A 22,070-nucleotide genomic window follows, 5' to 3' on the forward strand; every position below is an offset into this window, starting at 1 on the left:
CTGGCTGTGGAGTCAGGTGCGTCGTTGGCGAATCTCCTTCGCTCCGTGTGAGTGGTCGGAAAAGTCTGGATCTGGGTGAATGGGTAAGGGGACCAATCTTTTGACGCCACGACCCAGGGTAGTTGTTGCCGTCTGCACAGTAGCGGTCCGTATGATTCCGTCGACTCCTGGATGGACCTTGATCACGCGGCCCAAAGGCCATTGCATGGACGGTACGTTATCCTCCCTGAGAACTACTACGGTGCCTTCTCGTATATCGTGTTTGCCCTTATCCCATTTGTTGCGGCGGGTTAGCTCGTTGAGGTACTCTCGATACCATCTGCTCCAGAAATACTGTTTGATCTGGTGGATGCGCTGCCAACTTGATAACCGTCCTGATGGAACTGTCCTGAAATCACGCTCCCGTAAACTTGTGAGTGTGTCACCGATTAGAAAATGACCGGGAGTGAGGACAGGGGGATATTTCGGATCGGATGATATGGGAGTCAGTGGGCGTGAATTAAGGATGGCTTCAATTTCAACCACAAGAGTATGAAGGTGCTCAAAGGTCAATAGCTCCGTGCCGACGACGCGGATGAGATGGCGCTTGAAGGATTTCACCGCTGCTTCCCATAAGCCGCCAAAGTGTGGTGAGTTTGGAGGATTGAAACGCCATTGTATCTGTCGGTCCGCGAAAAAATTATGTACCCTCTCCTTGTGGTCGTCAGACTGCAATAGGGTCCCGAGTTCTTGCAGCACCCGGTTGGCCCCGACGAAATTGGTGCCATTGTCGGTAAGGATGGTTGCGCAATGTCCTCGCCGCGAGATGAATCGGCGTAGAGCGGCTAGGAAAGCGTCGGTGGTTAGATCGCTGACTAGTTCTGTATGGACAGCCTTTGTTGCTAGACAGACGAATATGGCAGCGTATATTTTTATTTTACGTCGGTTGCGATCCCTCCTCTCCTTGATGTAGAATGGGCCGCAGTAGTCGATTCCGACGTTCGTGAACGGCCGCGATTCGGTAATACGCGCCTCTGGCAAATCACCCATCAAATATTCCACTGGTGGCGGGTTGGCTCTGCAGCAGCGGACGCACCTTTTGATGGTACGCCACACTTGGCTACGACCGTCGATCGGCCAATAGCGCAATCTTACCGCGTACAGGGTAGATTGTGTCCCGGTGTGGTAGTTCTTCCGAAGCTCCTGGTTTATGATGAGCTCTGTAACAGGTGCTTTCGGTAATATAATGGGGTATTTTTGATTGAAGGGTATAGACGAGTTGGTTAGTTGTCCTCCGACTCGTAATATCCCATCTTCGTCGAGGAAGGGATTTAATGGCTGTAGTTTTCCTCCAACGTCCCTGCTTCGATCTTTCTGTAATGTCCGAATTTCCATCGCGAAATGACCGGATTGTATGATCTTGATCACCCTGTTGTGGGCCCTGGTTAATTCGTCTGTTGTTAGATGGGCAGATGGGTTTTGTTTATGTCTCCGTCGAAGACACCAAGCGACGACTCTGATTAGTCTGGTCCAGGACGAGTATCGGTGGAGGAGGGGGTTATCGTTGTTATTCGTCGTTAGACAGATCGTTTTTTTCTGTTCCGGGATGTCCCCCGACGGTGTAGGAATCCAGATCGGCCAGTTCTCCTGCTGCTGCTTGAGCCATTCGGTTCCGTGTTTCCAGATGTTTGGACGCAGGAATTCCTTGGGAGTCTGCCCTCGGGAGATCAAATCCGCTGGGTTGTCGTCAGTAGGCACATGCCGCCAATCGGCGATGTTGGTTTTCGTTTGGATCTCGGCCACGCGGTTCGCTACGAATGTTTTTAACGTATGTGGCGAGGACTTGATCCACTGGAGTACGATAGTCGAATCTGTCCAATATACGATCCGAGAAACGTCTATAGTGAGGGAATTCTTTACCACGGACATTAGGGAGGTGAGGAGCAATGCGCCGCTTAATTCGAGTCTTGGGATTGTCAGAGATTTTAGCGGCGCGACCTTTGATCGCGCGGTGAGTAATTGGGTTTCGATATGTCCATCCGAGCTGAGACTGCGCAGATATATACATGCCCCGTATGCCTTTTCACTGGCGTTGCAAAAACCGTGTAATTCCATCTGAATAGCTGCTTTGACCACCGCTTTGCGAGGGAATCGAATATCATTAAGCAAGGGTAGTTGGATATAGTATCGGTCCCATTCTGTATGCAACTCGGATGGCAAAGATTCATCCCAATCTAGTTTTAATGCCCAGACGCGTTGAAGCAATATTTTGGCTCTGACAATCACTGGCGCGAGCAATCCTAGTGGATCATAAATTCGGGCTATCACCGAACTCATTGATCGCTTTGTGACACGGGTGGTAGTCGCTGTGGGTTCAACTGAGTAAACTATTGTGTCGTCCTGGGAATCCCAATAGATACCTAGAGTCTTCAATGTCTGTGACTCACCCAATTGTAGTGTTCGATTTGTATCTCTCTCGGATAATTCACGCAGTATGTCCTTATTGTTAGATGCCCATTCACGGATGTTTAAGCCACCCGATCTGAGAAGGTCCGTGAGTTCGTGTCGTACCGCTATTAACTCTTCCTTTGTATCGGCCCCGGTGAGGGCGTCGTCGACATAGAAATCACGCTGTACAACCGATGACGCTCGCGGGAATCGATGTCCTTCGTCTTCGGCTAATTGTTTCAGGCAGCGGAGTGCTAAATATGGGGCAGCTGATAGTCCGAATGTGACGGTGTTGAGCTGATAAGTATCGATTTCCCCGTTGGAATTGCGCCATAGAATCAGTTGATATTTACGATCGTCTGGGCGTACGAGAATTTGTCGATACATCTTCTCGATGTCACCCGTTAGGACATACTGGTGTGATCGGAATCTCAGCAGAATTTCAACCAGATCTTCTTAGAGTTTGGGTCCGGTATGCAGAGTATCGTTGAGAGAAACTCCGGTGGTGCTGATTGCTGATCCATCGAACACTACCCGGAGTTTAGTGGTGTTGCTCGATTCCTTTATCACGCCGTGATGCGGCAAATAGTAACCATTGTTTGAGGGATGATTGTGCGTAATCTTGGTCATATGACCCAAGTCTAAATATTCTTGGATCACCGTGTTGTACGCGGCTTCGAATTTCTTATCGCGTTGGAACCGGCGAGAAAGAGCGGCGAGTCTACTCATTGCAACGGACTTTGATGTCCCAAGAGTGGGAAGCTTCTCGTTGAAGGGCAGGGCGACGATGTATCGCCCTTCCTTGTTGCGTCGGACATGGTTACGGAAATGTTCTTCGCATTGTAATTCCGATTCCGATAAATGTATGGTGGATGGTCCCTCATCGATTTCCCAGAATCGCGCGAGATCCGTTTGTAGATCGGCTGTGGTAATGTGAAGCGAATGTGTGCCCGATTGCGTGGGTGGTCTCCCCCCGATAACCCAACCGAAGCGAGTTTTTTGCAAACATAACTCAGTGTCGATGGATTGTGGTATTTTAATCTGCCCGACACATAATGATGCTAACGTTGGTCCCGAGCTTAATAATATTTCGATCGGGCTTGGTATGTGAAATGTTGGATCGGCTAATTTTAGATTTTTGGGTATCTGGAGAGCGGACCGATCGATTGGGTGGTCTGGGACTGCCGATGATATTGTTGGGATTACTAAGAACGTTGCTGTGCGTTCATATTTGCCATCCATAGAAACAATGGTTGCCGTTAGTTGGCTCCTTGCGATGGTGGTCAAGTCGTCGAGGGCTCCGATTGGGACCGAACATCTCTTTCGTTTTATACCGAGGGAGTTTGCGAATTTCTCAGTCATAAAATTCATACTAGAGCCAGTATCTAGCAGTGCTCTGGCTCGAATTGGTGATGCCCTCTTGTCTAGCACATCGATCTGTGTTGTGACCAGCAGATCATGATGCGGTGTAACGTCTGAAGATATATGTGTCACTTCGGTCCCTCCCTTTGCGGCCCGTTTGTCTAGTCAGTTTTGTTCTGGTTGGGTTTTGGACGAGGAATCTGGGACATTGCCCTTGGTCCGTGATGCGCGTGACTAATACGAAGTGTGAACTTTCGTATCGCTTGGAGCCGAAGGTGTATGGTTATTTGAATGTTTGGAGGGTCGTCTCGAATGGTGAACCGAACGCGACTTCGATGATCCGGATGGCGATTGTCCATGAGAGGATCGTTTGTGCGATGAACGACGTCCCGACGACCGACCGCTCGATGAACGACTGCCCGACGACCGACCGCTCGACGACCGAGAATTTTCTTGTATTTGTTCTCGGTGTAGGTACGTATGATGTCGTCGCCCACAGATATGACACGAACGCGCGGTGCACTGTGTTATCGAATGTCCGTTGCCTAGACAGTTTGTACACAGCGATGCCATTTTTACGAGTTGAAGGCGTTCTATGGTTGATTTGGCTTTGAAAACCTTACAATCTCTGAGTTTGTGGGGTCCGTCGCAGGTCGGACACACCAGCGCCCTGCTGGTTGTGGCATAGGTTCGTCCATGTGGTAGGTTATGTCGGTGACTATGATGTTTGGGGGATGACTCCTTTGTTTTCTTTACTTTAGAGAGGAGCTGATTCCCGTTGGCCCGTGTTTTTAGGAATTCCATCAGCTGATGGTGAGAAGGTACTTCCTGATTTGGCAACGTACGTTGCCATTTACGCATACTGGACGAAGGCAATTTTGACGCGATCAACTCGATAAGTACTACATCTGAAGTTACAGACTGTCCTAATCTTTCGAGCGCTTTGAGATTTACGCTGATGGTTTCCAGCAAATCCTCAATGGCTTCGGGAGTTTCCTTTTTTATTTCGGGATAACTGCGCATCAATTCCCAATGACGCATACAGATCCGAAGGGGGCAATTAAATTTCTCCTTCAATGTGTTAAGCGCGATGGGGAAGTTGGCATCTGTGAGTTCCAATGATTGGATGCTCCGTGCGGCCCGTCCAGTGATATCTATCACTGGAGCGTAGATATTGAAATTTCTGAACATTTGTTAAATTTTTATTGCGATCCACAGTGGATGAGAACGTGTCATAAAAATAGGTCCAGTTCTCGAGGGCACCGTCGCACTGAGGAGCGCGGACCTCTGGTAAGGTGATTGGTATCGGCTCGGGCTTCACGCATGAATCGCGCATTTTCGTTGGCGAGGGGTTTGGTGCGGGTACTTTATCAAGGAGATCTGTGAACCGTATGTCAATCTCCAGCTTCTCTTGATACAACGAGGCGGCCCGATCAACTTCCCCTTCATCTAACCCTTCTAACTCGTCTTGAACCGCGATTAACTTCTTCCAGACCTCGTCGAACGCTTGACGGCAAGCTACTAAGTAGCCGTTGTTTACTTGCCCAGACTCTTCGTATTCATCGAGTTGACGCTTCGTGATTGTAAAGCGGTTGGCGAGGCCGCTTCGTCTCCGCCTCAATGTGCTGATCGAGTCAGGTTGAGCCATATTTGATTTTAATGGTAGGAACGATCTTACCTTGATCAAATGAGCGTTGGTCTGAGAGTCGGTTTTGTACTTGCTACAGTGTGGCGTGGGCTCGTGTAGATGCTGAACGAAGGAGGTGTTCCTCTCCGGTGGCTGCTCCTTTGGTTAGTTGACTAAGGTGTTGGAATGTGGATTTCACGTGACACTGTATAGTCACTGGTCAGTGCACTTCTTTGATGGCACGTGATCCGGCTCGAAGGACCATGTATTTTCGAGCTATCGCGGGGAGACGCGGTCGTTAGAATACGCGTCAACGGGAGTCGTAAATTCCCGTTACGATTAGAATAATCGACACCACGAATAGTTCGATCCCCGTATTTCGGTTAAGATAATAGGGGTGATTCAGGTATGGTAACACTGTGGCTCACAGAATTAAAGTATATATTTCCAACACTTAGTATACACGATTGAATAGATATAAACACTTAATAACTTATCGCACTGAAATAATATAGATGTAAAAGTAGCACGGTATGAGACTTAATGTTAGAAGTTAGGCGTTAGATCTTTGACTAATTGGGCGCTCTTGCGTTGAGACGGAAGAAAGTTCAGTGTGGGTGTGCCCTTTTGCATGACGAACGCGGATTCGTTGTTCACACTTTTCGTTAAGAAAAGTGAGGGTAACGATCCGCGATGTCGATTGGTTATGCCCTACGCTGATGCTTGAAGGGATGGGTAGAAGGCCTCCTACCATCGTGGTTGATAGGTGACCTTGTCCATGGGAAAACCTGATTGTTTTATTGACTAGCTATTCGATTCTTCCCAATGGGTGCGTGTTCGCTTTCTCCGTATTTTTTCAGCGCACCTAATAAACCCAAGGACCTCTCTAAAAACCAGATGTGCTTCGAAAAATATTTTTTGGCTTAAGAAATTCTTCAGGACAAAGGTATTGACTGAAGACGCCTGTTGATACAATACAGTGACAGCGAAAGACTATATTGGGTCCTTAGGTTTATTGAGGGTCGGAGTGACGTTACGCAGGCCGCTGGCTGTCCGGTCGCGAGGGCTGGCATGCAGATGTTTAGGCGTCGTAACAGTATTGATAGATGGATTTATTACAGTGGATTAAACAGAAAACGATGATTATTTAACGTGAACTTAATGCCGTAGTGTGATATGACAACTCTCGATTAACGACTTCTGACTCTTGACTCTCGGGTGGTTAACTGAACATCAACTGCTGCTGTGCCGAAATATATTGATGGCCGTTAGGCCTATTGAAGTTTTCCGACCCTTTCGGCTTTTCGGCATTTGCGCTTTATCGTCGATATTGTCTGTATGTTGATGATCTTTCCGCAGCACTATAATAGAAACTAAAGAAGCTGCTGAAAGAGAATCGTTGTGCCAAAAACTAAACGCTAGAAATTTTTTTTTTTATTAGAATATTTACAATCAATTCTCGTTGAGAATTTTCAGTAACTTAATTTGGCGTGATACAATGACATGGATTATAATAGCTTTATATTGTTGGTTCTAGTAGAAACTAAGGATTTAATCTAGAGGGTATTTTCTTTTTAGTCTGCGGATCTGGTCCGTCGTGTCCAGTAGTTGGATGACTAGTGGGTTGTGGTGGTTGTTGACTCTTGTGTTATATCTGCTTCTGGACTTGTGTATTTCATCTTTCACTGTAGGTATCTTGAGGTCACGGTGGATTGTTTCGTTGGTAACATACCAGGGTGCATTTAATAGGGATCTCTCTGGAGTATTTCAATGTTGGAGTTACTTGCTGTTCCCCACAGTTGGATTCCGTAGGTCCAGACAGGTTTTATTACGGCCTTGTAGAGGGTTATTTTGTTCTGTATGTTTAGTTTGGAGCGTCGGCCCGTGAGCCAATAGAAATTTCTTAGTTTTTCCTTTAGTTGCTTTGTTTTTTCTGAGATATGTTTTTTCCAAGTTAGCCTCCTGTCCAGGGTCATGCACAGGTATCTTACGGAGTCCTTGCTTGGGATTATTGTGCTGTTAATGGTGACCTGGGGGCAGGTTTGTTCTCGGAGCGTGAAGGTTACATGAGAGGATTTTTTTTCGTTTATTTTAAAGCCCCATTTTTGGAACCACTTTTCCATGGAGTCGAGACTTGGCTGGAGAGTGGATGAGGCAATTGCCGGGTCAGCGTGGGTAGCTAATAGTGCTGTGTCGTCGGCAAATGTTGCTACTGTTACCTCGTTTGATATGGGTAAGTCATCAGTGTAGATGGAGAACAGTAGGGGTCCGAGAACACTACCTTGTGGTATGCCGGATTCTATTGGGAATGTTGCGGAAGTGGCGTCTAGGCATTTAACTATGAATTGTCTGTTGGTTAGGTAGGATTTTAAGATGGAGTAGTATGGATGGTGTAGGATCTTTTTGACCTTGTAGAGTAGCCCTTCATGCCATACTTTGTCGAATGCCTGTTGGATGTCTAGGAATACCGCTGAACAGTATTTTTTCTTTTCGAGGATTTGGCTGATCATGTGGGTTATGCGGTGGATTTGCTCTACTGTTGAGTGTTGTTTTCGGAAGCCGAATTGGTGGTCTGGGAGTGTTTTCAATTCTTCTAGGAGTGGAAGGAGACGATTCGTGAGCATCCTCTCGAATAGTTTAGACAGGGTAGGTAAAAGACTGATTGGGCGATAGGAGCTGGTTTCATATATTGGTTTACCGGGTTTGGGGTGAGGGTGATCAGTGAGATTTTCCACGCCTTAGGAAAGTGTTCAAGGTGGAGGATGGCGTTAAAGATTGATGCGATGAGAGCAATCCCTTTTATGGGAAGTTCCTTGATTGCTTTATTTCCTATTAGGTCGTGACCTGCTGCTTTCTTGGGGTTTAGGCGACTGATTGCTTCTATGATCTCTGCAGAAGTGAAGGGTTGAATAGGAGGGGACATTTGGAAGGGAGTGTGCAGGTATTCAGTGACGTCCGCTGCAGCTATGGAGGAATGGGGTTGGAATACTTCAGTCAAGTGTTTGGCAAATAGGTTGGCTTTTTCTATAGGGCTACGCGCCCATCCACCCTGCGGACGGCAGATTGGAGGTATTATTTGTGGGGGGCGCGTGAGTTTCCTGGAGGCTTTCCATAGTGAGTAGTTAGAGTCGGCTGTGGGGGACAAGCTGGCAAGATATTTGTGAAAACGGTCATTATTGTAGTTTTTTATGGTTTTGGATAGTTTTCTAGTTGCGTTGTTTAGTTTGCGTTTGTCCTCCGGTGTTCTATGGGTCTGCCATATCCTTCTTAGTCTACGTTTTTCAGCTATTTTTTTTTAGTATGTACTGGGGGTATTCGTGATTGCTGATGGACGTTTTTGCCGGTGTGGAGACGCGGATAGCGTTTATTATGCTCGCGTTTAGGTATTCCGTGGCTGCTTCGATTTCTTCATTGGTTTTTAGTGAGGTTGAGGCTGAAGTTGTGTGGGTAAAGACTTCTCTAAAGAGCTGCCAGTTGGTGTGTTGGTTATGAATGGAGCCATTAGGTGTATTCTCGATGATAGTTGAACTGACTGTTACTATCACGGGGGAATGATCAGAGGAGAGATCAGCCGAGGAATTGATTTGGACGTGTCTTGACGAGATATTTTTAGTTATGAGGAAATCAAGGAGATCGGGTATTTTGATTGTGTCGGTGGGCCAGTGTGTGTGTTCGTATGTGGTAAGCTAGTTGAGGTTGTTGGTTATTATGCTGTTGAGGAGGTTTTTGCCTCTTACTGTAACCAGTCTGCTGCCCCATTGGGTGTGTTTAGCGTTGTAGTCTCCTCCGGCTATGAATCTATTGCCCAGGGTGTCCAGGAAGTTGTCGAAGTCTTCTTTGGCGATGGAGTGTCTGGGAGGGCAGTATACAGCTGAAGTGGTGATTGTACCATGACAGTCTTCTATTGCTACGTTTGTTGCTTGGAGGTAGTCTTTCTGGAATGGTGGAAGTTCGTAGTGCTTAATGTTTGATTCGATTATGATTCCTGTGCCGCCGTGGGCCTTTCCGCTGGGGTGTTGGGTGTGGTAGAAGTTGTAGCCGTGTATTTTGAGGTAGTTTTTGTCGGTGAAGTGGGTTTCGGATATGAGCATCACATCGATTTGCTGTTGTTTTAAGAATAGTTCTAGTTCAAGTTTGCGTTGCGCTAGACCGTTGGCATTCCACAGAGCTATGAGTCTTGGTTTTATTTTGTGTCGGGGCGTATTAATTTATCCATGATGAGTGTTAATAGCGATAGCAAATTGTTTATTTGCTCTGATTGTTTCTCTATTAGCTTTTCAAGCCTAGAGACGTTATCTGAATTAGGTGAGGTGGGGGCACTATTTTGGGGAGGATCCCTGTGGCTATTTGGTGTATTTCGAGTGCCTTGTACCGCTTGGGCATAGGAGGTTGAGGGAGTGGTGAGTTTGGTAGGGCTGGGTGTTTGATTGGTTGGGGGGATTGGGGTAAAGGTGAATTTCGGCGAGCTGGGTGTTTGGTAGTTTACCTCTTTTGTTCTAAGTTTGGGGTACTTGTTTGAGTACAGAGTTTTGTAGGCTGAGCAGCCTTTGTAGTTGGCAGGATGGTCACCTTGACAGTGGATGCACTTCGCTGGGGTTTCCGGTGATTTCCTGCATTGGTCGGTGGGGTGTGTTCCTGCACATTTGACGCAGCGGAAGGTATGGTTGCAATATTTCTGCGTGTGCCCGTATCTTTGGCACCTTTTGCATTGCACTATCTCCTTTTTGATTTGCGGTGGTTCGAATTTTACGATGGCGTTCATTAGGCGACTGATGTTGTAGATTTCCTTGTTGTTGGGTTTCTGTTTTAAGTCGATAAAGAATAGGGATAACGGGTCTTTCGTGACTCTATGCCTTATGTTGCTGACATTGATGACTTCGTGGCCGAGTTTAGATAGTTCGGTTTTTAGCTCGTCGATGTCTGCGGAGTGGTGGATGTTTCGTAGCACCACCCGAAAAGGTCTTTCTTCTTTGAGTTGATAGGTGTGGAAATTGGCGTTCAGGGCCCTAAGCGTCTTGGTGAGCTTCTGTAGGCTTCTGGATTTGTCGGCAGGATTTTGACTTGGTTGTTGGTAATCTTCAGGTTGTAGTCCTCCTTGGAGATATCTCTCTCTAAGGACTTGATCATTGTCTGGATGTCGATGACATCATTAACAAATATTGGTTGGGGAGGGGGGCTTCTCTATGCGTGGTGGTTTGGTGGCGGGCCTGCGATTTGCATGGCGTCGTTTGAGGATTCCAGTATTGCGAACCTATTGTGAGTGTTAATTTGTGTTGTTTGCTGTTGGTTCGAGTTTGTGTTTGGTGATTCAATTTTGCGTTTTTTCGCCTTATTGACGTCGTTGGCGCGTGGGGATCTGCTGCACTTCTGCCACGGGGGGAGTAGTGCGGGGTAGTTGTGAGTTTGCGCGGGCGAGCCTGGTGGTGATTGCTGGGCCATCATCGAGCTAGCTATTTCAATATGAATAACTAGTCGTGAGGCTATAAGGCAAGGTTCGGGTTGGGGTTAGGTGCGTAGGCTTTTCTTCTTTCTGGCGGATAGGAAACACTTGGGAAGATAGGAGCACGCTGTGTTCACTTTCGACGGTTGGGTGACACGTGTTACTTTCGAACTTCACTGGGCACTAGAGACACGTTTGCACGCTTCGGCACTCAACAGCGAACTGAAACGCTAGAGATGTAGAGTTTTCCTAGAAGTGAGATTCACTTCAACAAATTCAGTATTCAGTTTTCGCTAATCTAAAGCCCGACCATCGCATTGAAAAGTATTAAATTTCGTTTCATTTGGAAACAGTAATTTTTTCTAAAATGTTGTATCTTCGTCTGCATAATTAGTAGTGAACTCCAATCTTGTATTATTATTGTTGTTGTTATTATTGTTATGGTTATTACTGTTCCGGTTATTAATTTCCGAGTAAGATTTTCTTTGCTTATATACACATATATTTAATACATTTTAATATAATCATATATTAACATAATCTTTCTTTTAGCTATTGTTGTTTCTTTTCTCATTTTATTTCCCATTATTCAGGTTTCTTTTTTCCGCAAAACAATCTTACTAACTAAAAAAATGACAATCAGTTTGAATGGTGAAACTTCCCGCGAGATAACAGATGTGACAAAATTGGGAATATTTAGGACATTTAATAATTAGGAATAAATAATATTAGGAATAAAAGGACATTTAGAATATTTAGAAGGTAGAATACACGTAATAACAAATTTTTTAAGTGTGCCAATGCTTTTATTCCGTTGAAAACGGACTATGATTAGTCCGTTTTCTATTTTCTTTATTATAACTATCTTTAAATTTCATAATTCATAGTATAGTTAAACTTTAGAGTCGATAGTTGTATTTTGCAAAAACATTAAATAGAGAATCACATTTTTTGCAGATCTGCAAAGAATTTTATACGAAGATACTTTTGTTTGATACTGTATTTGTATTGAATGAAACTGAAAATTTTTTTAATTAGTTTCACTTCATAAATATAATACTGTGCAGAAGTCTTACGATTAGGCTACATGTACATTGCTGATCTTATAATGTTAATCAAACATAATCTTTGCAATCGTCTTCACAGGCTGTTATACAAAAACGAATATTTAAACACCCTCTTCTTAGTGTCAAATCATTCCTAAGTTCAATAAATTTTTAGAAATGTAATCAATATAAACTTGATACAAACCTTACAGAACATATATGGAATTGTTCGAAATGAGCCATAAAAAGAACAAGTGTCAAAAAAATAAATAGCTTTTGAAATGAAGTTTTTCTAAGTAGAATGGTAGAAAATGGAAAATAAATTTATTAAAAAGGTGTTCGACAATATCCTCGAAAGGACAATGAATGTAATGCAATCGAGAAATTATTAATTTTTAGATTTATACTTCTTATTGAAAATTAATAATAAATGACCTTAAATTTTTTCAATAGAATTTAGATTAGAGAAAATAAATATAATAATAATAAATAATAATAATAGTAAATTTATCGTTCATTAGACTACATGCCTATTGCAAGAAATTTGTTTGGCATATATTATATAGTTTATGCTTATATACCTGCATCGATAGATATTTGCATAACAATTAATACTATTTTCTTAATCTAATCTAATCTAATTTATATTATAATAATAAATTTCTATATATTTAATACAGTATAAATTTATCCTTGAATCTTAGTTTCAACAAAATGATAGTTACACGATTAATGTACGATTCCAACCCTATTGTCTTCATTAATGCCTGGATAAAGTACACGAACTCTTTTGCTTACTGGATGTTTCTTAAAATCAGCATTTGTGGAAAATTCCATTCTTCTCCCCTCGCTCTATTGAGCTGTGGGCATACACTTAAAAGATGATTCAAATTTTCTACTTTGTCCATATTACAAAGTCGGCAAAGCTCAGTCATTTAATTTTAACGTACTTCCATTATCATAGTCAATCCACATCTCATGCCTCGTGGACAATCTTACTTGAGCTATAATTCTGCTATATACCCTTTGGGTCTTCAATTTTGGGTATTCTTCACAGTTGGGCTTCGTTAGATCTTTAATATATTAAAAATTGGCCAGGTTTCAATGTTCTTGTCGGTCCTCTGTAAAAAATTTAGTTTCCACTCTATTGCTTAAAAAATATACCAACTCCGAAAATTTATTTTCATGATTCAGAAATCCAGCAAACAAACTCCATCAAATACCTTAGTCTTCATTTGGACAACAAACTAAACTAGAAAATCCATATTCGAGAGAAAATTACGAACTCAGTTTCGTGCAAAACGGCTTTGAGAATTTTGGAAAATCTATGAATGCTGCTAGTAATTTCCCATTTCTTCCTTTTAGTTGAAGTGCTTTTTTGGTATTCAACATCAACAGGTTATCTTTGGACCCCTTTGTTTATTCTAACTCTTGCTTGTCCTTCCAGAAGGATTTCATAATTATTATGATTTATTATAATAATATAACTCTTGCAAATGGTTTTAACAACATTTTCCAATATTGAATCACAATCTGTTTCATGAATACAAAATTCTGATTAATCGTTTCCTTGATAATTTAATTTAAATGTTACATGAAACCGTACTTCTAAATTATTACAGATATATAAAATATATTTTAAATGGAACATTTTAATCTAATTTTTGCTTTCGATCTTATCTCAGGCAACCATATACATATTGTTAATAGATATTGACAAATAATTAGCAATAATTATAAATAAATAGCAATAATTGATATTAGTTAGTAGAATTAAAAGAGCAATAATCGAAGGTGAATGAATACTAGTCCTACAGAGATTAATAATCATTCAATGTTGGTGTGTTATCGCGATTGGAACAACTCTATGTTTCCAGCTACATTCTAAAAGTTTATATAGATTTTATGAAGTGTTAGATATTTAATAGTAATAAACGGGATTCCTGAGTGATGTAGATATATGTCTTGTTTTAATTTGAATTTTTCAGGGAATTTGACCCTACTTATAACAGGTAATAACAGTAAAGAAGCGTTCTTCAATCATATTTTTCGAAATATAAAAAAATATCAATCTTTAAGCGAATTGCGACAGTTGTCCAAATACTTGTGCACGGTATCGTACGTAGGTAAGATTTAAACTTCCTTCTGAACCATCTTGTACGATACAAAAAATATCAATCGATCTACTATAGAATGATCTAAGTTGATCGCTAGGCTGCAGATTTTTATGCATTGATAAGAAATTTGAAGGTACTGAAATACACAAAATGAGTATGATGTGCAAAATGAGTATAAAGTATTCAAATTAGAATATTCGTTATATTCTTTACTAGACAAAATGTTCTTGTGTCTCGTTTCTCTAATCGTATTCATAAAAATATGAATTCGCATAAATAGGTGCAATCTGCTAATCACGTTATCCTTAACGTAACAAAAGGCTCAACCGCATCATGGAGGAACTTAAGCAAAGGAAAATAAACAACGGAAAGAAGACTCACGTTGGTGGTGTACCGTTTTGCCCGCTGCTCAGTTCTGTGATGTGCATCGCTTGCAGAGTTTGCATAGCCGCGCATATCTTGCGATTTCGGCACTCCTCGTAGAAAACAAGACTAAACCCGTAGGTTCTGTGTCCGTCCTCCTTGGTGAGCACGAACGAGTGAAACGTCGGTTCCACCGAGTGTTTCTGGGTTCGGAATCTCAGGCCGCTCGGCAAGCAGAGCTGCAAGATTGAATATCTAATGAACAGACGTTGCATACAACGCCTTTTCATTTCTCCACTACTTCTTTCCTTCGTCTTTTCTTCCTCTACTTTTTAGCATTCGCAACTAGGATGCGTTAGCCTATATAACGCTGTTGATCGCGAACAATGTGTACCCAGTTTACCATATATACGTCGAGTATTTTGCACTCTTAATTTTACGCCCCAGTAATTCTGTTAGAGCTTGGCGAAAAGTACCTACCGTGCCTTTTCCTTTTTCTATATTCAAGGGTGTTTTCGAGAGAAGCCACTCGAAGTTAAGTTTCGTGGGATCAGATAGATAAATGAAAAATGGTTTCTCTATTGTAAAAGAACTTTTTAATTGTTACGAAAATAAATATTTCATCTCAAAATCAACTAAAAACATTAAATTTTAAAAAATCCTGTTAAAGAAAATGAAAAATAGCTCAGCATCTTGTCTCTTCGTGTAAGATATCAAATTTATCTGAAAAAAAGTCATTGATATTGTAAAAATAAAATTAAAAATATAAGAAATATAATTTGTATAATATGTTAAAGACAAGAATATAGCTTATATTCTTTAGGTATTTAAACGACCAACTATGAAAATATCTTCACTATATGTATATAAAATACTTCATACTTTTAATCTTTCAATTTACTGATTCTATCAAACTTTGTCAAAAGCATTGTTCCTCTTCTTTCTTTTATCCTTAACAGAATTTTCAATGGAACTACATGAAGTTACGCGATAAAGATGGTTGAATAAATAAAAAGCAGTAATGTTCTTTCTGTGTGAGTATATTCCGCGGTGAGGAACTTTTAAGAAAGTATAGTTTGAGAAACGTATATTTTTCGCGGGCACTTTTAGGGCGTATAGAGTGTTGAATTTTTATAATAATTATACGTTATTAGTATTTTATAGATACGTTTAAAAATACATAAATTGACGAGTAGAGTAAAAATATGTAGAAATTGGCATTATTAATACGATTCTCATTTTAGTTTTTAGATCGTGAAATGATGCATTAGTATGTTATCTGATGAAGTTTAGAAAGTATTAATATAAATTTACAAGATTTATATGAGTTTCATGCCTACTTGTAACTCCAATACGAATTTGAGCTATCTTTAAAGGATGAACACAATAATAATAATTCTTTTTTAACTTCAATATCGTTTAACATATAGGGTACAGGATATAAGATATCGAATAGGAAATATTATACTTATACCGAAGATGCTAAAACATAATCCATTAAAACATTAGGTGCAAACATTTTGACTGTTATTGTTCTCTTTTTCCTTGCCTTCATTGGTGCCCTTTGTTTTTAGATTTTGATGGTTAATTACTGTCTATATTTTTAACATTATATACTGAGACATTAAATGGTAAATGGTAAATACATATACAATTTCATAATTTTATCTGTACCATTCAAGAAATCATGGTATAATCATATAAGGATGTGACATCATACACTGATCAATTATGTGATTATGTAATTCGTATGAAGATTGGTAAAACATAATTGAAACAAATTTCGTTTATATTAAGCTAAATTTTCTTTGTAATCGCTTGAAACCATTATTTCTTTGTACTTTTAAATAAAATATGTTAATTGTTTCAACTTTTGATAATTATAATAGCCAATCATTCGTTCTTTACGTTCTTATAATGCATTTACACTTTGAAAAAAGAAATTGATGAAAACTGTTATTGAATATCACTCTGCCAAACAATATTTAGAAATACCCCATAATGATTATTAAAAACATGCACGAAAAGAAGAAAATCACATATGGTCCAAATGATCTGTGATAAAGTTCTAGGTAATACGAAATTCCCTAGTTTCTAAGGTTAACAAAAATTAAAATCAATTCGTGCGAATATCGTGAAATTTTGAAAAAATTGTGTTTCTCACATTATGATTCTCAGAAACGATAATTGTTGTTAATAACGTACCATGCACACAGCGTGTTCGTCGAAGGGGTTCCATGGTACAGAATCAGGATAATGCCCCAAAACTTTGCTTTTATACGCTCGATCCAGAGGAGTACATTGTAAGGAGTCGCCTGAAATAAAAAGGACAATATTTTGTTAAATTTCTAAGTTATATAAAACATTTTAATCACTCGCATACATGTGCATGTACATAATTACCCACATATAATTATGATATGAAAAGGATAATAATACAAAAAATTTATGTTTTCGTAATATTTTTTCTCTCCTCGGATTTCATGCTATTTTCTTCGTAATAAACATTAATTTATATTAATTTGCTCTAATTCTGTCTAACCTAAACAAATCCAAAGGATCCTTTCTTTTTCAAGGACGTTGGGCCAAAAGATAAAAATGCATGTATTGTATTACATTACATTATATTATGTTATGTTATATTATGTTATATTATGTTATATCATGTTATACTATGTTATATTGTATTATATTATATTATAACGAATATTCTTTGAAGAAATATTATTTCTTTAATAATTAATATAAAAGTGACAACATTTATGAAAACTGAATAATTTAGTTATTTTTATTTTTACTGATTAATAATTAATCCTCGACTGATATTGATGCGTTAAATGACCATAACTAACTAGATTAGATTCCTTAACTTTAAGGTATTCAGGGTATTTTTATTATTTTGTTATGTATATAATATATCGCGTAAAATATAGAACACAAAATAAAATTAATATTTTAATATTAAGCAATCCCTATTTTAATTTGTAGTGGTTATTTATGTCCCAACGATAGCACTTGAGAGATAAAATCAGATAAGTGCATTTATTAATCAATTTTTTAGTTTCTTTATAAGCATCGACTTTCTTTTAATACTAGATCTGCCAACTTTTCATATGCAATAAAATATATTATACATAGTTAACTAAGACTAAATATTACTATTAAAAAATATACTTGCAGGTTTTTGTAATTAGAAAGACAAAATATCTGATATTAATCATTTTGATTGGTTTGGTAGTTCTAGTGTTAATTATGTTAAAAATTTATTAATAGTGATCATGTTCTTTAAAAAAACATTAACAATTTAGGTGATGTAACTAATATGCTCATTGTTTGCCTTTTTGATTTAATAAATCTTTACAAAACTGTTAATTATTCCCCATTTCAAAGAAATTAATTATTTTGTAACGGTAAACTAAAAAAAATGCATGTTAGAGATTAATTAAATTCACATGTTGTGCGTACATTGTCTTCAAGTAAGTTAAAAGCCTGAAATTTATGATCATAAACAACATGTTACGAAAATGATGAGTTGTAATGCTTGTTAACGATAAGTGGAAACCGTGACCTTTTAACCAAATACTTAAACATGTTCTTCTTTTTAATCAATCTTCGGGTCTTTTCTTAGAGCTAAACGAAGTAGAATCTACATATGTTACAAATTTGTTCAAAACTTGTTCTTTCCGTTTCTTATAAAATCTTATATTGTACTTAAATAATTTTCAATGTCATACTAGAAAACAAAAAAATTACAATAACGTAACACAATTATTTGTCAGGAATTGCACGACTGCAATCTTCTGTGTAAATATTTTTAGCATATTGAACAAGTTGCATTGATCTTACAGTAATTGCATATTATAATCACAATAAAATGATATATTTTTTATGATTTTATATGTATCTACTATCTTAATTCAATGATAGCTATAATACATGAACTTTAAAAAGATAAAAGCCTAACCTAGGATATTAAATCTAAAAATTCAATTTAATCGCATCATAATATTTTATCATATACAGCTACGACGATTATACAGAATGATTATATACAGATTATACTGAACATTACAATTCGAGGCCCCGCATATTAGCGACAATTTGTCCTGCGATAGTTTTATCGTTTACGATTAGGGCAACTGTCTATATGAATGTGCGCGTATTTGACGACACGGTTACTGATCTTCTATTTTTGCTCTGGCTCGCATCAATCAAAGTTCAATTTTTTCCTCTAATAATGTCATACACAAATGCTAAAGCAACAGCTATTTTGTCACTAGTGCTAGCCCGATTCATCTGACCTGTAATTTTAGAATTAAAGATATGCACTCTACTTTTGAACACTAGTGTACATTTCTATACCCTCGATCGCAAAATATTCCAAAACATTATATAATTTTCAACGCCTACATTCCCACACAATAATGTCCAATCTCCAAACCTCGTAACACTTTCGATCCAAGTATTTGACAGAAGCCTCTTTTCATAGACAGAGTATCATCACAGCGAAATAATTAGTGTAAATTCCTCGTTGCACGAGAAACGTTCAAGTCGGTCAACCATTCTACGAGAAAAGTGATGTGCATACGTGTTCCAGATAAGACAAAAAAGACGCACACACATATAGAAAAGGGAGAGATTCAACATTTGAAAAAGAGTTTTAGCAGGGGTGCATTTACTTTATTCCAGTTTGCACATTGTTCCAAGAACAATTCAGTGCAGCCTAAGTTCATCTTGGAAGCTGCAATTCCTACAGCAAGAAAAGGAGTGAGTGAGAGAGAGAGAGAGAGAGAAATAGAGGAGGAAGAGGGCTCTCCTCCTTTCCTCAGAAAAATTAGAGTCTCTCCACGACAGCGTCGGCAACTTGTTATTGAATGTGGTACATATCCCAGAGCAGCTCGACCTGAATGAGACTGTTGAAAGTCTTGGCAATGTTCCAGTTGCCTCGCACACGATAGACACAACAGCACCCTTGTACAAGGTTAATCGTTCGTGATCGAACAACTGTCAGGGAAGGCAGTATGATGGAATGCATATGATGTGGGCTCGTCGAGCGAGAATTTGATTACACGGGGTGCATAATTGTTGGCTAACGAAAACGGATTCTCTGCGAAGACAGGACATTATCAGAATAAACTCTTATTCAAATATTTATTTAAATAATAACATATTTAGAAAATAAGTTATTTTAATATTTTTTATTCTATTTCAGTGATTTTTAACCTTTTTTATTTCGTGACGCCCACCTGTCGAAAGCGAATCCAACACACATAAACCAATTATTAAAATTTTGCGTCATATTATGTATTTTCGAGCTATCGCGGGGAGACGCGGTCGTTAGAATACGCGTCAACGGGAGTCGTAAATTCCCGTTACGATTATAATAATCGACACCACGAATAGTTCGATCCCCTTATTTCGGTTAGGATAATAGGGGTAATTGTTGTGGTATAACACTGGGATTCACAGAGTTATAAAAATATATATTTCCAACAATTTATACAATCATACTAAATAATAACACCGTTGATTAAGATACAGATAACGAAGCGAAGGATTATTCTTAGATGAGAGAGTGAGAGCTATAGGAGCTTTAGGCCCGTGAGAGCTGTAGGAGCTGTCGGACTTCTGGATACTGTGAGAGCCATAGGAGACTCTAAGCCTTGTAGGCACTTTGAGAGATGAAGGAACTCGGAGAGATATAGGAACGGTGAGAGCTATAGGGACTGTAGGAATTCTAGGCACCGTGAGAGATGATGGAACTCTGAAGTTTATTCTGATGGAAGAAAGGAGGACAGCTCGGTATGGGTGTGCCCTTTGAACGAAGAACGCGGATTCGTTGCTTACATTTTTAGTTAGGAAAGTGAGGGCGATGATCCGCGATGCCGATTGGTTATGACCAATGTTGGGAAGGAAGATAGGAGGAAGAAGTCTCCTACCAACTTGGGTCCTAGGCGACATTGTTTATGGGGAAACTCGGATTTTCCGTTAGGTAGATCTCTGCTTTTTTCGTTAGGCCACTACCCGCTTTCTCCGTAATTCTTAAGAGAGCGTAATAAACCCAAGGACCTTTCTAAAAACCGGCCGAAAACACTTCTAGAATTAGAAAATCTTTGCGGGCAAACAGATTGACTTAAACCATATGTGCGAACAATGCAGTTAGGATTTCAACTTTATGGTGGGTCCTTCAATTTGCTGGTGAGTGCCGAAGCGTGCAGACGTGTGTCCAGTGCCCTGTGAAGTTCACAAAACTACACGTGACGCCCACCTGTCGAAAGCGAATCCAACAAACCTAGTTAAGTGTTCACACAGCCTCTCGACTAGTTTTTTCATATTGAATTAACTAGCTCGATGATGGCCCAAACATTCCAAACAGGCTCTCCGGAGCTAAGTTATAACACCGCCGTTCTTCCTCCCCCGTGGCAAAGGGGCAACACATCTCTCTTTGCAAACGACCAGCACACGAAAAAAACGCAAGCTGGAAGCATTCAAGACAAATGTGAACAAGAGTCAAACCAACCCACCAGCTAGTCAAGTGACCACCCACAACAGGTTCGCGATACTGGAAGCAACAGAAGACGCAATGGACACAACCGAAGCGGCAAATACACAACATACCCAAAAAATTCCCCCTCCCCTGCAAATCTTCATTGACGATGTCATTGACATTCAATCAATGACATAGACAATCGAAAAAGAAATCAGCAAGGAGGAATATAAATTGAAAATCAGCAACAACCGTGTAAAAATTCTGCCGACCAACCTAGACGCCTATAGAAAATTAACAAAGTTGTTAAAAACCCTGAATGCCAACTTCCACACTTACCAGCTCAAGCAAGAAAGACCATTTCGTGTGGTGCTACGCAATATCCACCACTCAGTCGACCTAGACGAACTAAAGTTCGAACTTCAAAAACTTGGCCATGAGGTAACCAACATCAACAACATTAGACATGGAGTCACAAAAAATCCACTATCGCTATTTTTCGTAGATATAAAACAAAAAGAAAATAACAAAGAAATCTACAACGTCAACCGGCTGATGAACTCCATAGTTAAATTCGAACCACCTCTTGTAAAGAAAGAGATAGTACAATGCAAAAGGTGCCAAAGGTACGGTCACACGCAGAAATACTGCAATCATAACTTCCGGTGCGTAAAATGTGCAGGTAGTCACCCCACTGACCAATGCACTATATCCCCAGAAACCTCCGTGAAGTGCATCCACTGTCAAGGAGAGCATCCTGCGAACTACAAAGGATGCTCAGCCTATAAAACTCTACAAAATACTAAGTATCCAAAGCTGAGACCCAAGGAGATAACCATACAAGAACCAAGACCCCAAAAACTCACCATACCATCAATCTCCTATGCCCAGGCAGCACAAGGAAACATAAAAAATTCGAAAACCCACAGTGGATACTCAGAAAAGAGTGTTCCCACCCCACAAAACACAGACAACTTCACCAGACTCGAAAATCTTATCGAGAAGAAAACTGAGCAAACTAACAACTTGCTGTCACTACTCACACTCTTCATGGACAAATTTATACGCACAGAAGCAAAATAAAACCAATGCGAATAGCTCTGTGGAAAGCCAATGGTCCAGCTCAGCACAAATTTGAACTAGAACTATTCTTAAAACAACAGCAAATCGACGTAATGCTCATATCTGAAACCCACTTCAC

The 22,070-nt window shown here is 39.9% G+C and overlaps 1 protein-coding gene and 1 long non-coding RNA gene across 4 annotated transcripts in view; both read right to left on the reverse strand.

Annotated features, from left to right (window-relative positions):
• Positions 1-22,070, reverse strand: part of LOC126924764 (DENN domain-containing protein 5B) — an 87,111-nt gene that overhangs the window by 17,774 nt on the left and 47,267 nt on the right. For all 3 annotated transcript variants that reach the window (XM_050739589.1, XM_050739587.1, XM_050739588.1), the window contains exons 2-3: positions 16,588-16,697; positions 14,401-14,621 (exon numbers count right to left, since the gene is read on the reverse strand). In XM_050739589.1, the coding sequence (XP_050595546.1) occupies positions 14,401-14,621; positions 16,588-16,697 (331 nt within the window). The remainder of the gene's footprint in view (positions 1-14,400; positions 14,622-16,587; positions 16,698-22,070) is intronic.
• LOC126924792 (uncharacterized) lies at positions 12,270-14,394 on the reverse strand. Its single transcript, XR_007713697.1, has 2 exons — positions 12,853-14,394; positions 12,270-12,775 (listed from the first exon to the last, which is right to left on the reverse strand). It is a non-coding gene; the product is annotated as an uncharacterized LOC126924792 (long non-coding RNA).

Source organism: Bombus affinis, chromosome 15, assembly GCF_024516045.1.
Source record: "Bombus affinis isolate iyBomAffi1 chromosome 15, iyBomAffi1.2, whole genome shotgun sequence".
NCBI lineage: Eukaryota > Metazoa > Arthropoda > Insecta > Hymenoptera > Apidae > Bombus > Bombus affinis.